Consider the following 17,731-nt stretch of genomic DNA (forward strand, 5'->3'; position numbering starts at 1 on the left):
GGACAATTCTATGTTAGAAGACATGGTAATATGTGTTGTGCCACCATCATATCATTCAATCATTCTATGTTAAAAATACATAATTATAAATTAATAATATATGATTTATAATTTACTAATAAATAATTTTGTTTATAATTTAAAAATAAATAATTATAAATTAATAGTATTGAAGGTCTAAGTTATTAATATGTTATTAAATTTATTACTAAAAATAAATTATTAAATCTTTACTAGATGATTGATAATATCTTAACCTAGCTTAGCTTCAATGTTTGCTTGTCCCGAGATAAGTGAATACTTTGTTTTGAGGTATGATAATTATTGTCTCGAGACATGTTCAATATCAGTTTGTGAATATTTGTGAGGGTGGGGGGTGGTCCGATGGGGGAACATGAGAGGGAGAGGAATGGAGTGGGGATTTTAAAATTATAATCAAATTATGAACATTTGTAAATTTTGAGAGTTGATTTTTTAAAATTATGAATAAATTGATATAATATTTTGAAGTTGAGGGACTAAATTTGTTATTATGCCACACCAGCTTGCCGTTTGTGATTTTATTTGGAGTGGCCAAAATGATTGACTTATGTAACATAGATAATTAAATTGCAAACTTTTTATTTTGAGTACTTAAAATAAAAATTTTAATAATTAGGTGATTATCTATTGCTGTTCTTTTTAGCCAATATGGTGCACGAACTTTCAAATCATTTTCATAAATGAAAATCCGTCATTATCATCTTTTTCACGTAATAGAAAGGTAAATGAGTAATTAAAAAAATATTAGTGTGTTTAGTTGCGAAATTTTAAATTTTTTTGAGATTTTTAAAATGTTAATATTTTAGAATTTATGAAGATTTATAAATGTTTTGTTTGAATAAATAATTGATTTAAAAAATTAAATTAGTGGTATTTTACAAATTATAAAATAAGGATAATTATTTTAAAAATAAATATTATAAAAAATTTCCAAGATGAATATTATTATATTTGTAAAAATTTATAAATAGTTTTAATAAAGAAAAAGTAAAAAAATGATTTTTTAAGTTTAAATCTTTTATCTTATGATGGAACCATGTGTATTAAATTAAATAAAATTTTAAAAAATCAGAGATAGAATTTGAAAAGAGAAATTAATTGAGTTACTAAAATCTTCTCTCGAAATTACTTATAAATTTTGAAATTCTCTAATATATTTATCTAAACAAATAAATTAATTTTTACAATTTTAAAATAATTCTACAAATTCAATACCCTTAGGTTTCTTCTTTAACAATCTCCCCTATTTCTCTCTGTAAGAAATATCTCTTTGAAGTTGCCATTCAATCTCTTCCTTAATCTTCCTTATAATCAAATACCAAAATTTACTGTAATGTAAAACAAACTACTCATTTGTTATTCCTTTTAAGTTTCTCGAAAACTTCAATGCCTGTTTTTTTTCCCCTTCAATCCATATTAAACCCATTTTTTAGTAGTAAATATTATTTAATTTTAAAAGATTAAATTATTTAAAAATTTTCATTTAAGTGATTAAGTTGTTAAAATTGTTTTTTGTGTGATTTTTTCTGTTCGCACTGTCTGCACCAGTCGAAAAAATTTCATCTCATTCTCTTCTACACTTTAGGTTATTTATTTATTTATTTATGAAATCATAAATTTGCGAACCAAAATCTAAATAGTTTTTTTTTCGATCCCCGACACTAGTCGTCAAATCGATTTTGATCTAAGATATATTCTACGTGTCGATAGTTATTAATCCACCATATGGATGATTAAATCGTTACTTAGAGCTCTATAATCGAACTTTTAAAAAAATAACTTAACAACTCAACGACTTAAACAAAATATAATTTTTTATTTTTGAAATTGATTAATAATTTATGGAGGGTATTATTATGTTTCAAATTTTTGGTTATTGAAATTGGAATTTTCCAATTTCAATCGCCAAAAATGAAAAACCTGTAAATCTATATGTTTTTGGAAACTAACAAACTAAAACACCTTCCAACTTCTAATAAATCCCACACTTTGATTATCAACTCTTATCCCGAATTTTTACATTCGAAAACTTGATTATGAAGAAAAATCATAAAAATTTAAAATAAAGAGTAAATAAAATTTTAATATTTATAGTTCAAATGGAAGTATGTTATTGATGAAAATAAAGAGGTCAATTTTTGGAATGCAATTTCATACATGATTCAAAGAAGCTATATTGGGATCAAACTGATGCTTAAAACAAACTCAAAAGAACGTGGTAATACACCAAAACATAACTTGAAGTATATAAATACGAGACAAAGAATTCATATATGATTCAATTATTTTTCTTTTTCACAAACAACATTTGCAAATGTAAACCAGACGCCTTCTATAGCTGTAAGCTATAATTATGTGATATATATGACAGACTTTAATTTCATAATTATGGTATCCTTCCCTCCTTTCAGCATGAATGCTTAATATATTTTTTATATATGCACCGATGACTGACATGATATTAATATCCTATACAACACACTATATGACTTTTCAAACCAAAGCAAATGAACAGCCCAAGAGAATTAATGGGTACTAGTACTACTGCAACAAGTTACCATCTCCTTCTTGCTCATCAAATGAAGAACAGTTCCTATTAAGCAGCTCTTCTATCATTTGTAGTGCGATTCTCTCCTCTTCGTCCATGTCTGGTCCCACTTCAGGCCCAGTTAAGCCTGGGTTATTGGAAGGCAGCGTATTCGCTGAAACTTCAGTATTTCCTTTTCCAAGCTCAACAGTCATTACCCAATTGGATTCTGAGGTCTGGCCTGCCCGCTTTTGCCACACTCCTATATGAGAATTCTCAGTGTCAAGCCTCAGACAAGTCATTGAAGGAGAAGGTGCCTTGCTGCATTTTCTAAGCTTGGCATGGAGGATTTCAGACAGCTCATTTGATGGTACCCTTGAATGGGTATTTTCAGTGCCTTTTGCGTCTCCACTTGGTGTTTGTGATATGGGGAAGTTGGTTTTTGCGTTCCTTCCACTCATTAAGATGGCTGCTTGGTCATAAGCTCGGGCTGCTTCTTCAGCTGTTTCAAATGTTCCTAGCCATACCCTTCTCTTTCTACAACAAATACCACCAAATCAAAGGAGAATAAAGGGAAAAAACAAAAAACAAAAGAAAATCTTGTAGCTTAAACGACTTACAATAAAGGATGGCGAATTTCAGACACCCAGGAGCCCCAGTGTCGCTGCCTAACACCTCTAAACTTCTTTGATTGCACCATAATTTGGAAACAAATGGAGGGTTGAAAAGGGCAGGGGAAAAATCAGGCTCATAGGAAAAAAAGAACCATCTATGGATATAGAATTGTTGTTGAATGAGAGTGCATACGAGAGCTAAGAGATATCATATATGAAGGGAGATTTTACACAGCGGAAAGTTTTAACTGAAAAGATGGATTGTCGGCTAAATACTAAAAGTACCGTCCTATAGAGTCATTCGTCACCTACACCTTCCTTAAAAACCATAAGAAACCTACCGAATAAATGACATGGGTCTTACCTTGCATATTGTACTACTCTGTCATCAGTTGCTTCTCATGCAATATAATTCCATGTGATTGAAAGTAATGTAAAAAATTGACATTGATGGGACAACTTTTCTTTTCATTGTTTTGGTCTTCTTTACACTACCAATAGTTATTTTTATTATTGGCCTTTCTTAGGAAGTGTAGGAACATCACATGGAGAGAGGTATTAATGTAGGCCAAAGGAACTAATTACCCAATGAGCTTGTTGAGGAAAAATGAGTATAGAGTTATTGAATGGTATTCGGAAATATCAATTGCATACTATTATTGAGGTAATTAAAAATTTATCTTATTTGGTTTGGTAATTTAACGAAGAAAATCTTTGGATTCCGTCAAGTGTCGTTATATCAAGAGAGTGCAAATCGAATTGTAAATATTGTTTAGTGTTTATGGCCCAAATTCTTAGAAGAAGATTTAGAAGTGAGTGTTCTAGTGTTTAAGTAATCTTTTAAGTACAAAGGTGAGATCTTTATATTTTAAGAGTGATAAAGTATGAATCACTTATTGTATTAGTGATAAAAAATTGTTAGAGTCTAAGGGAGGAGCTCTTTTAGTCTGTTAGACATATTATTATGCAGTTACTAAATAGTTAGCAGCAGTAGTTAGTTCTACACACCTGTATATATACTATTGATTGAATAGATTCAAGATATCAATAATATACCAATTCAATTTCTGAGTATAATTTCATTCTTACTAGAGATCTTAACAAAGATAATAGAATTACGCAATCAATTATACAAGATAAACAATTTTATAGGCACAACTTTTTCCCAATGCCAAATTATAGTAGTCAATAAATAAAGGTTGGGACAAAAGTGATTAGATGATATTAGAACATCGCAGTTGGTGGGGAAATGACATAAATCACGAGTTAGCATCGAGTACTGCCAACTGATCAGCTATATTTTCCGTGTTCAACGCTGAACAAAAAATATGCAATGTCCTGCAAAACCTGAACAGTGATGACTTTATACTATCACTTCTAAGATCAGAAACTGACTGTTCAGTACACACTCAAGGACTCCCGCGATGAGACAAAATTTAAGATTTTGGACTCACTCACCCTTATTGTTTCCGTATGCCATATTCATAGTTCTAACCTAGCACAAGTACAATTTCGGTTCAAGAAGCTATAGATCCACAACGTGCCACTTAATTAACTCTTGCACTATCAGATGCTAGATGCATGCCTCTCCTTTCAGACAGCTGGTTTTTTTTTCTTTTACCTTTTTCATGCGGAAAGACTAGAGTGTCGTATCCTTGAGCAAGATTAATGCGGTCAACTTTTGATTTATGAATATGACTCGAGTCAATATAAGAATGACTGTGTAAGTAAAAGTTTATTTTATGTGAAAATTACGGTGATTAAATTATTAGTAAATTTATATTTTAATCATCACATTTTAAAAAGTATAAGAGTTTTCATTTAAATTATCACATTGTTAAAATTACTGTTGTATGATCTTTTTAATCGAAAGCTCACCTTCTGGCTTTTTTTATAAAACTAATCCCAAAAAATTAATTAATTACGTAAATAACTTATTTTTTGATAAAATACGTAAATGACCTAAAATTTACTGTACAAGTTGGTGGAGCCAAAGTGTTTTAAAATATACATTTAAAATATTATAAAACAAATATTTGTTTTAATTGTTTATTATTTTTTTATAATATTTTAAATGTATATTTTAAAACATTTGACTTCACCAATTTTTACTACAGATTTTTGATTATTTACGTATTTTATCAAAAAATAGGTTATTTACGTAATTAATTAATTTTTTTAGGTTAGTTTTATAAAAAAGCTCTCACTTTCCCTTTCTCTTTTACAATTATTTTTTTCATGAAATAGTTTTGAACGATATAAATCTGCAAACTAAAATCTAAATGATTTTTTTCTTCAATCTTCAACATTGATCATAATATTTTAATAATTTGTTGATAATATTTTAACTTTTTAAAATTAAATAACTAAATAATAAACTTAATTATAGTTTAATTACTTTGGTTCTTGCATTTATGTTTGGAAACACCTGTTTTTAGAAAAAGGGGTTAAATTAAATCTATTAGTACCTATACTACTCAAGATGGTCCACCTATTTTTTCTACTAATTATTGTCAATTAATATTATAAAAGTTGTACAACTTCCTTATAAGAAAATCCTTATTGAATAGCAAGCATTGGATTTTGGCATGCCTATCTCAAAAGTATGGATGCCAACCCATAAGGTAATTGCAGTTGTCGTGGCTGAATAAGAATCATTGAGACCCTCATCAAAGCATAATACGGAAGTGGGAGACTACCAATCTTGACTTCGATTGATTCAGTAAGATGCTCCTTACCTAACCCAACACAGTTCATTTCATCTGCCTACTGATCTACAATACTTTTTTTGGGTGTACTTTTTTATAATGATTAGTCGCAATTAAACAGGAAGACAGGTCTAAAAGGAAATTTTCCCGGAAACACATGAATTTTCTAATTTTTATATATCTCAATTCCATCGTAAAATTATCGGAATAAAATAATCACATTCAACATAATATAATATATACAAAAATGTAATGCATAAGCATAATAGTGAGGTGTACAATCATGAATATTTGTTATTCTTTGAGGTTGTGTAAAGCATTACAAAATAAATTGATCCGACGCACAAGGCTAATACGTATAAGCAATATCTCAATATGATTCTTGTTGACACTATTTTTTTGATAAAACGGGGTCGACTTAGATTTTGAAAAAGAAAACGAAAATGAGAGTCGCCACCAATCTTTTTTGATGAGGTGTGATCGGGTCACCTCGTAAAACGGTTGTTTTTAATAATCGATTTAGATTTATTAAAACAATGCTTTTGGTCTGCGAAATTCTGAGAAACAGGTTCTAGAGTCGATTACGCACGAGGAAGGGTTAGCACCCTCGATACGCCCAAAATTGGTACCTAGTTGATTACTTAAAGTCTTGTTGTCGAAAATTAAAAACTCGAAAAGAATTTAAAAATACGATCCCTCTTTATATTGTGTTATTTTAAAATTACTCGAATAAATCAAAATGGAAAATACCTCCTTATCTTGGAGTAACAAGATGTCACATCCAGTAAGTTAGGACATGACACTTTGTATTTTTGAGAGTAAGCTTGCCTTTTATTTTCATTTAAACCTCATTTATTTCAATTTTAAAAAGATATTCGGTTATTTAGGTTTAACGCGAGAAAAATCGAAACCCAGTAAGTTAGGGCACGACTTCTCAAATTTCCAAATACGGAATATTGCCTTTATTTTCTTTTTTAGAAAAATCCTCATCTCGAGAAAACAACGTGTCATATCCAATGCGTTAGGACACAACGTATTGAATTCCCGATACTGAGCTTTTTATTTATGAATTTCTACATTTATCTAAATTCAACAAGGAGAATTGAAGCCCAGTAAGTTAGGGCACATTCCTCTCGAAGATCTTGGATATCGAATATTTGAAAACTTATGGATAAATCGATTTCGATATTTAAGCTAAACACAACCATTTAAACGAAATAAAACATGAATGAACGATAAATTAGACCACAATGTGATAATTCGCAAGTTAAAACGTATACTAACGAACGACCAACAATCAATAAGTACAAGTGAGCAACACTTGTATGCCATGATTTCATACTATACAAGTATTAACAACAATATTGAAAAATGAATTGAAAGTTAATATAATGATATATATATAAAAAAAACCCTACATATAGAAATAATAATAATTTATCGTAAGTTAATGAGAAAATAAAAAATAATATTATATGGAAGTTTTATTTATATGAAGAGAAAAAAAGCCCAACAAAATGTAAAGGGGAATTTTATAAATAAAATGAAATACGTAAAAAAATGTACAAATTAAAAATAATAATATAACTTTTAAGTAATAATAATAACTTTAGAATAATAATACACAATAACTTTAAAACACGCATACATAATACATGATGAAATTAAAAGTAATGCATGGTAGGTTTTAAAATAGTAATATGTAGTAATGTAGTACATAATAATGCTATACGATAAATCTTATGTATAATAACTTTAAAGTAATATGAAGTATAAATATTAAAAAATATATTAGATTTAAAATCAACTATATTAAAATAATAACGGCATAACGAATATTTAAAAAAGGAAAATATAAAACAACTTAATAAGGGTCAAATTTGAACTTAAAGCAGAGTTAAATGTAACAAGTAGAAATAAATCAAAATACAGGGGCAGAAACGAGATGCGTAAATAACAAGGGGACCAAAAAGGGAAACATTCCCGTCCCTCAAAACGCTGAGTTTTAATATGGATCAAATTGAAACATATTTAAAAAACGCGATTAAATCTGAAAACAAAGTAAAGCGTAAGGAAGACAAATTAAAAACTAGAGAATCAGAGGGACCAGGAGGATAAATATTCCCTCCACCAAGAACACGGGGATCCTACGCGTGCGGGTCGGGTTTGCGGGTTACAGGTCTTGTACGACGTCATTTTGAGGCCACTACTCTAGGCTTCAAACGACGTCGTTTCCCAACCAACAGTAATACCCTAATCAGCAGGGTTTTCCCACTTTTCAAATGAAATCAGAGGCCTAAGCAGCCATTAGACCTATCCATGGGCCGCGCGGCCCGGCCTGGCCCGACGGCCCACCCGAAATATGGGAGGGTTCGGGTAAAATTACAGGCCCGAAATATGGGCTTGGGCAAAAAAATGAGGCCCGTTTAAAAAATGGGTCGGGCCTCGGGCACCACTTTTTTGGCCCGGGCTCGACCCAGCCCAGCCCGAATATAATAAATATATTTTTTTATTTTTATTTTTAATTTTAAAACTTTTAAAATATTTTTTTATTTTTTTATTTTTAAAATAATTTTTTAATGTTTATTAAAAAATGGGTCGGGCTCGGGCTTATAATATTTTTCCCGGGCCAGGCCTAGGCAAAATTTTAGGCCCATATTTTGGGCCGGGCTGAGCCCGAGCCTAGGAGGCGGGCCGAAAATTTTTTCTGGGCCCAGCCCGAACCCAGCCCGCCCGGCCCATGGACAGGTCTAGCAGCCATTCACTCCGCCGCAAGAGGGAAACCCCTCTTCAACTTCGATGCTGACGAAGTGAGTGAGGCCCGGCGACGCATTTCGAGAAGGTAAGACTCCCCTCCCCTGTCTATTTTTTTTTGCTTCGCAAGCAAGTAAGAAAATGAAAAAGAATCGAAGAAAGAAACACAGGTAAATCGGGGAAATCACCTTTTTCAATTTCTCTGTATATTTTTGTAATGATTTTTTAAATTTTTTTACATCCGTTTTTCTTCTCTTTTTACAATATGTTATCTGGCTTTTTATAACCGATTTACAATATATTTTCTACTGTTTGGCACTGTTTTGGCTTCATTTCTGCCACTGTTTTTGCTTCTATCTTTCGCCTTTCTCTTGCTTTCGTTTCTGTCTTTTTTTTTGCAGGCAATGTGAAGTCAACGGAAGGAGTTTGTGCCATTTTGGTGCAACATGGGTGGAGGCGTCGTCATCGGGCGCGGTGCACGCTGAGGGCGCACATGGGGCAGCTACGGCGCGAAGGAGGGAGGGGACCCTAGGGTTTCTGAAAATTTTAAGTTCTTTGGGCTTGTCTGGCCCTGGGGTAGTGGGTTTAGGTTTAGGTTGGGTTTGGGCCATGTTGGGCTTTTGGGCTATTGCTGTAATTGAGTTAGTTGGGCCCCGGGCAAAATGGCCTTGTACAATTCTTACAATGATTTTTTTATAAGAATTACTTTTCATTTAATGGAGAATATTTTTTATTAATTATATTCTATTTTATTTATTTTAATATTATATTATCCTACAAAAACTTTTAGTTTAAAATTTGAATGAAATGTTTAAAATTTAAGGATAAGATGTAGAATTTTATTTTATTTTATAATTTAATATCTATATTTATCACACAATCTAATTATATTTCATAATTAATTTTAAATAATATATCGAATAATTTTATAATTTAAATTCAATACTTAAATTTTCTAACATATTTTTTTTAACTTATCAAACAATAACTAAATCATTCATCATGTTGATCAATTAGCAGTAAGATATAATCATCTAATCAACGACGTCACATTTTATTGTATAAACTCATCCTAATGCTTTACATTTATCACAAAACTCCATATAAACACAAAGAATGTTTAACTCTATTGGCATTGGCATTGGCATTGTTGCCAGTGCAGGTGGACAAAGATTCGAGTGATCTAAAACGCATTATCCTTCTATTTAAGGATTAAAGCGGAGCTATGAGTAATTTTAGGCAGTATATCTAAAAGAGTAAATATAATAAGAATTTAGAGCGAAACCATGAAGATGAATCCATTTTCGCATCCCAACTTACCTTAACTATAATCTAATGTTAAAACTCAAGAAGAAGCTCAAGATTCCTACATTCTTTCCTTTAAGAACTCATCAGACATTTTTTTTTAAACTCGAATAAGCCTCTCTAGAGCAACAGTGATGTGAATGGAGAGGAAAAGAATTGTTCAAACCATGCAAAACCCTTTTCTTATAACTTTAAAGACTTGAAAACATTGAGTTTCTCCGAAAATTCCTGTTCAATAAACATTACCGTGAATTGCCAAAAGAAAACCTTTAAATGAGAAAAGGGTTGAGTAAATGTGTTTACCTTACTAAAATTGACTGAGAAGAGAATGGATGAGGAATTTTTGCTCCTGGAAAAAATGAAATGATTTGTGAATTTGGAAAGAATGCAACTTTTCCCTCCTATCATACCCTTGGGCAAATAACCACATAAACCCCTTTTATACTTTTACACATTGGCCCTCTCAAATCTTACCTCTCTTACTTCTCATCCACTTTTAACCTAATAATAAATTATGAAACCAACTTCATACTTGTTCTAAAAAAATCTCTCTATTTAACCTCATCTATTAAGCAACTAATTCTTTCCTGAACTATAACTTAATTTTCCTAAAAACGCTTTCATGTTTACCAATTATTTAATTTCTTAGAAACATTTTCATGTTTTAATCAATTCTTCCATTTATTATGAATTACTTAAATTTTTAATTTTTTCTTTATGTTTTAAGTAACTCTTTCATCTTTTAAATAATTCTTTCATGTATTACTTTCAACACTTTGGACGTTATATTTTTAGATCTAACAATTATTTTTGTTTTAACCTCATTTAAAGGTTTTTTTTTTCTTTTAGAATTTTCCTACTTTGCTTGTAGGATCCTATTAAAACTAACGTTGACAATAATAAAATAGAACGATCACAAAACAATAATACATAGATTTTACATAGAAATCCTTTCAGAAAAAAACCACAGGCACAAGAGAAAATTCACTAGTGTTGAAAATCGAATGATACAAGAAAAGTTGCTTGAAAAACTTTCTTTTAATCAAAGTCAAGTACAGAAAGTGTAGTTCTATATGGATTCTACTCGTGCCACGTAGTCCGTACAACAAATCCCCTAATTTTACTAGTGTATTATTTCTTTAACAAGAATTCATGTCACACAACTCTAACAAATTTTAATTACAATATTGATGATGAAGAAACAGCGGACCCCATTACAGCTTGAAATGTTATAAAACATAGGCACAGATATCAGCTTCAACTTCCATAGGCCAAGGAACTGAAAACACATCCCCAAATAAATTTGTCAATTTGCATATTGCATGTGCAACCCTGTGGTCCCCCGTTTTTTTCTAGGGCTGGTGCCTTGTGGTTTTACCAATAATTTCTGTACAGTCGAGTCAAAGAACTCGCTCCAGCTAGCATTTCCTAGTTTATGGCTTGTGGGCTGTGAGATATCATGTGATTTTAACTTTGCCTAGTACCGGCTCTGTAAACAAGCATATGCACCAGTTTCTGTTACCTTCATGAGATCGTTTTCTACATTTCGTGGGTTATGAAAGGTGAAGTGAAAACTCTTGTTCTATAAAGATTTATGAAAAGTACCAAAAACAGAAGGTACAGTTCAGAGGTACCAGTAAGCTCTTGTTCTAAAATGTCTTTTACTACATTCTTTTTTAATTGGAAATCCATAAATCCTACTGTAATAGGCCATTTTTGCCCGGGCCTAAACTAAATAAAAACCCAAATAATAGTCCAAGTCCCAAATTACAATATTAGCCCAAATTAAAATTAAAACCCAAGTTATAAACCCAGGGCCCAACAGGCCCAAAACCTTAATTGATTTCAGTAAGGCACAAACCCTAGTGCCCTATGGCGCCGTTGCTGCCCATGTGCCTTCGTAGTGCACTTGTCGCCCAATGTAGCCTCCATTTGCACCAAAACGGCAAGTTGACTTCGCCACAGACCTGCAAACAAAGCCAAAAGGAAGACAAACACAGAAACATCAACAAAAATAATAGCAGAACGAAAGTAAAAACAAAAAGAACATTGATATAGCGATGTAGTCGTGGCTATAAAAGCCACGAAAATAACCATGTAATTTTTTTGGGATTTTGGACCTAGATCTGGGTTTGGGAGGTTAAAAGGGTCAGACCGGAGGTTTTAATTTTTTTCGGCCATCGCATACGGCAGCGCCGTAGCCGGTGGCCTACACGGTGGCCGGTGACTGGAGTCCCTGCCGGAGATTGGGCCTCTGCCCAGAAAAGGAGAGAGAGGTGAGAGGCTATTTTTTGTTTTTTTTTTTAAAGAAATGTTAGAAATAAAAAAGGCTAAAATTTGTCTTATATACAGACTATAAAACGGCGTCGTTTCGAAGGTTAGGTTCAGAGACCAAAACGGCGTCATTTTGGTCTCTAACCCGTGACCCGACCCATTAACCCTCAGTATCCGCGTGTTTTAGTGGTGAAGGGTCTATTTGTGCTGCTGATCCTTCCACATTTCGCCCATTGGAGGGCGAGGATATTTTCCCCATTGGTCTCTCTTTATTATTCGCGCACTCGATTTGGTCCCGTTCTTTTTATTCATTTGCGAGTTTGCCCCCCAGATTTCCGTGTTAAGTTCAAGTTAGTCCCTTTTTTATTATTATTTTCTTTTTGCTATTAAATTAATAATTTCGATAGTATTATCATTATTGTTACTATTATTTTTAATATTGCTATTATTATCATTGTGCTATTATTATTATTACTTACTTTATTATTATCATTATCATTATTTTTTATTATTACTAATATTATTATTTTTATTTTTACTACTATTGTTATTATTATACATTGTTATTTTTAAACTGTTTTGATCTAATATTCACTCATTTATTATTTATGGATTCACTTTTAAAATTTTAATTATTTCTTTAGTTTTCATTTTTTAAATCAGTTTGTTTTATTTTTTTTTATCTTACTATTTTATTATTTCATCATTTTTGCTTTTATTATTTATCTTATTTTTGTTTTTATTCTTATTATTCCTTTTATTTTGGTTTATTTTACTTCAACTTTTACACTTATTATGTCATTTCGTTACTTATTCATTTACGTATTTACATTTTGTTATACATACATTCAATTTTCGATTATTCATTACCATTATCAGTTTTGTTATTATTGTCATTCACTGTTGTTATTGTCATCATCATTATTAGCCTATAATAGCATTGTAATTCATTTTACATTTTGCTATAAAATCACGTTACATTAACCTTCGTCCAATATATTTTACATTAAGCAATTTTGTAACTCAAAATTCAGGAAAATCGTACCCTAATTTACTAGGTTTCAATTTTTCTCGACGAGTCTAAAAAACCAATCATTTTTAAGAAAATCAAAGTATAAGTTAATTAAAAACTTATCCTCGAGAGTTCAAAAATGTTGTGTCCTAATTCATTGGATGTGACATTTTGCTATCTCAATGTAAAGATTTCTAAAAATATAAATGCAATATTCTGCATTTGGAACTTTGAAAAATCAAGCCCTAACTTATTGGGTTCTGATTTTTTTTCATTTTACCCAAATGACCGAATACCCTTTTAAAACTGAAATAATTTTTTTTTAAAAAATAAGACGAACTTATTCTCAAAAATACAAGATGTTGTGTCCTAACTTACGGGATGTGACATTTAGTTTCTTCGAGATAAGGAGGCATTTTATGCATTACAATCTATTCAATTAATTTTAATTAGATAACATTAATAAAAAAGGATCGTATTTTAAGTTCTTGCCGAGTTTTCAACATTCGACATTAAGATTTTAATTAATCAACTAGGTATCAATTTTGGGCGTTACGAGGGTGCTAACCCTTCCTCGTACGTAAAGGACTCCCGAACCCGTTTTCTTTGAATTTCGTGGACCAAAATCGTTGTTTTAATAAAGTCAAATCGTTTATTGAAAACAACCGTTTTATGAGGTGACCCGATCACACCTCGTCAAAAAAAGATCGGTGGCAACTCCCGTTTTCATTTTCAAAATCCAAGTTGACCTGTTTTCACAAAAAAAAAATGGTGTCTACACCTACTATCTTCCCATTTTTCTAACTCATTTTTATCAGTGTCTACATAATTTTTCTGAAAATGTATTTTTGGGGGGGGGGGGAATTATTACTGCCCTCCAATAAGAGAATGTTTTTTTTTTCCTAAATATGAGCATGGGTTGTACAACATTAACTTTAAGCGGAATCAAATTATTTTCACTTATATTATAGTTCAAATTCATATTAAATATTTAAAATTCATTTTAACTTAATCTTATATTAATTTTGCATTAAATGTATTAATTTATTTCTATTTGAATAAATAAATTATTTTTAAAAATAAATAGATTAAATTATGGTTTGTTAGTAATAAACTAAAATTTTAAATTAAAAACAGTGAGGAAGCAAAAACTTTTGTATTGATGATGGAGATAAAATTAAAAAAGTTTTGAGAGGTTAAAAATGATTTTTTAAAAAGGTTTAAAATTCAACTTTTAATTGTTAAAAAAAACTAAAAGGGAAGTATATCATATAACAAATATTATTGAAAATTTTTGGAACTTAACCTTTTGTGTTATATTTGATGAGAGTAAACTACAGGCACATTTCTAGTAAAATGTTTAGTAATATAGGGTTTGTTTGATTGTCAGTAAAATATTTTCCGTAAAATAATTTCGGGAAAATGTTTTACTTTTCTGTAAAATGATTTACTGAAAAATATTTTCTGGTGTTTGATTGAATCTGTGTAAAATATTTTCGGCTGTTTAGCAGATTTCCTGGAAATATTTTTCGAAAAAATTGTTTTTACATATATATTGATATGTATTAATAATTTTTTATATTTTAAATTATTTTTACATATATTGCAATGATTTATTTATAATAATACTCAATTATTAAGCTACAATATTAATCGTTATAAATTGAAAAAAATTAATATCAAATAAATTATTTGTAATTGTGTTAAAAAACAAGTATTGAATAATTAAAAAAACAAGTTACTGGAAAATCGATAAACAGAAGCAATTTTCTACCAGAAATGAAGGAAGGAATGAAAGAGGCGATAGAGAGGAGAGCACGGAAAATCTCTTACGGAAATTGAAAGGGTAAGACATTTTCCCTAAAATGTAACCCATTTTCCCTTATTTTGGAGTTCATTTTCCAAATGGAAAATGTTTTCTGCCAATCAAACGCTAGAAAAGTTGGAAATGATTTTCCAGAAAATCAATTTCTTCAATCAAACAGACCCTTAATCATGTAATTATATCATTTTTACTATTTTAATCACACTTTTTCAAGCGTAATAAGTGTTATAATATTATTAGTAATAATATTTTCAACAACTACATTTCATTGAAATTTGGATATAAGAAGAAAGCAAATTAAAGTCCACCTAAAAGGTTGAAACATTGAAAAAATGAAAATGATTCTATTATGGTTGCTGGTTTGAACCCTAAGCTAAAGTGAAAAGAAAGAGGAGAGTTAGGTGATGGTGGAGTGCAAACCTCTGAGCACATGGCTCGATTATTACAACTTGAGTCTCAATTGATGATCATCATTTAATTGGATCTATTAATTAACCATGCAAGTACGTAGTTTGTATGTCCTCATATACATAAATGACATATTAAAAAATATATAAAATATGTAGCCATCAATACGTACTAGGTTGGGTTTTTGGCAGTAAAGATACGCCATAAAATGGAAAACAAAACCCACATGCATTACATTAATGTGTAGCCAATGAAACAATTTTTAGTGTCCTAAGATATCCTCATGCATAAGTGTTGAAAAACATAGACCAATGTGGTCCCAAATGACCCATCAATAGCTTTCAACATTATTATTATGGCACTAATCTCCAAACGAAATGGTTCATTTCTTCTCCCTTCTTTTTCTTACAAATTTAAGTGAAGTAAAGAGTGGTCGTTTATTGTATCTTTTCTCATTTGTGTTATGGGTTTTTAAAGGTAATAAGTTGTCAATGATGTAAATTAACAAGTATTCGTGGTAATTGGCAAACTCTATCTTTTTCACTGTGTTGAGGGTAGACTCCTTTGAGAGATGTTTTTGAAGTGTCATCTCTCAGGTAGTCGGCCGAACTCTTAATATTGTCCCCATTAGAGGTTGTTGACACATTTGAAGGCAAGGATAATTTTGTCGTTTTTTCTATGGCTAAAACAATGACCATAACTTTAGGCACTGTTTCATTGTCATACTTGCCTAATCTCGAACTTAATCTCATCAAGGGAATCCTAGTATCCTCCACCCTCATAAGGACGTCACTCATAGCGGACTCAACCTTGGCCGTCTGGGTCTCCACGACCTTCATGAAGTCCTTTCACAAAACCTTCTTGCCCTTCGCAGCACCTTGGTTCTCAACCACGCTGTCCTCTTACTATCTCACTTTGTCGAACTAGTTTGTCATCGTCACCACTGTAGCGACCTAAAATTTTTACAAGCGCTAAAGTCTCAATTCTGTTTAAAAAAGAGGAGTCGTCACTGATTTTTTTTTCTAGGTGCGATCGGACACCTACTAAATTCTCTTTAAAAGAAAAATTATTTTTAAAATTTTCTTAAAAAAAAGTCGATTTTAGGTCTGCATCAAATCCAGAGAAAATTGGAGTTTAGGAGTCGGTTATGCACGAGAAAGGTATTAGCACCCTCGTGACGCCCAAAATCTGTATCTCATTAAGCGCGCATTATTTTAATTTTCAAATATACGAGTTCAATTTAATATTTAATCATAATCCGACGAAAAAATGAAAATTTTGATATATTACATATTATTGTATTATATATTTTAAAAGGCAATTTGATAATTTACCAGTAATTTCAAAAATAAAGATTTTATAAAAAAACGAGAATTTCTAAATTTTTCAATTTTTAGAAAGACGTTCCGCATTTAACAAAAATCCATGATATTCACCCAACATAGCAGTGAAATCAATGGCTTAATGTCAAACCGATTCGTTGCCCTATGTATTGAAATTATTTAAATTTAAAAATAATAAATAAAGTAGACATAATAATATTTCAAAAAGGTTATTTAAAAATGCTAATTTAATTAAAATGGGTATCTTTTAAATACATGGACTAAATTTACAATGGATTAAAATTTTACCAAAAGCCTAAGGTTATGGACTTGAAACCATGCAAATCGGGCCTCCTTTCTCACTTTTTTTTTCAATTTGGTATGCTGCTGGACGGGCTGACTGGATTGGGCTGCGGCTGTTGGGCTTGTTGTTGGGTCTGCTGGTATTGTTGTTGCTGGGCCGCTGTTGGGTTGGTATGCTATTGGGTCTACAACTGGCAACGAATCAGATCTGGTTCGGGTCAGTAGTTTGGATCGACGGTACGGGTCAAGTTGAACCGACTGTTCTTTTTCTTTTTCTTTCTTTTTCCTTCTTCTTTCAACTCAAACCCTAGCCCCTTTTTTTCTTTTCTGACGCTTCATTTGCCCGGCGGTGCGACAGTCGCTGGTGTTTTGCCCTTCATATCTTTTCTCCTCTTTCTCTTCTCTCTTCTTTCTCTTTTTTTTTCTTTTCTCTTTTCTTCCTCTTTTTTCTCTTCTTGTTTTGCTTATTTTTCAGGGGACAATCGTCTCATCCATCGCCGTTCGTCGCTCATCGCTCGGGCCACGGCCGGACCTTTCCCTTTTGCCAGCGTCTTCCCCTAAAAGGTGAGTTATATTTTTTTATTTTTATATTTTGGTTGTTGTGATTACTCGGGTTTCAATAATGGCGGATGGAAAG

The 17,731-nt window shown here is 31.3% G+C and overlaps 1 protein-coding gene and 1 long non-coding RNA gene across 2 annotated transcripts; both read right to left on the reverse strand.

Moving 5' to 3' along the window:
* Positions 1–2,294: 2,294 nt before the first annotated feature.
* On the reverse strand, positions 2,295–3,562 carry LOC107953697 (ethylene-responsive transcription factor WIN1). Its single transcript, XM_016889082.2, has 2 exons — positions 3,190–3,562; positions 2,295–3,106 (listed from the first exon to the last, which is right to left on the reverse strand). The coding sequence occupies exons 1-2, from the start codon at positions 3,267–3,269 to the stop codon at positions 2,584–2,586; spliced, it is 603 nt and encodes a 200-aa protein (XP_016744571.2). The 5' UTR covers positions 3,270–3,562; the 3' UTR covers positions 2,295–2,583.
* A 6,116-nt stretch (positions 3,563–9,678) lies between these two features.
* Positions 9,679–10,355, reverse strand: LOC121219271 (uncharacterized). The gene is made up of 2 exons (XR_005915934.1): positions 10,254–10,355; positions 9,679–10,178 (listed from the first exon to the last, which is right to left on the reverse strand). It is a non-coding gene; the product is annotated as an uncharacterized lncRNA (long non-coding RNA).
* Between the last annotated feature and the right edge of the window lie 7,376 nt (positions 10,356–17,731).

This window comes from Gossypium hirsutum, chromosome D07 (genome assembly GCF_007990345.1).
Source record: "Gossypium hirsutum isolate 1008001.06 chromosome D07, Gossypium_hirsutum_v2.1, whole genome shotgun sequence".
NCBI lineage: Eukaryota > Viridiplantae > Streptophyta > Magnoliopsida > Malvales > Malvaceae > Gossypium > Gossypium hirsutum.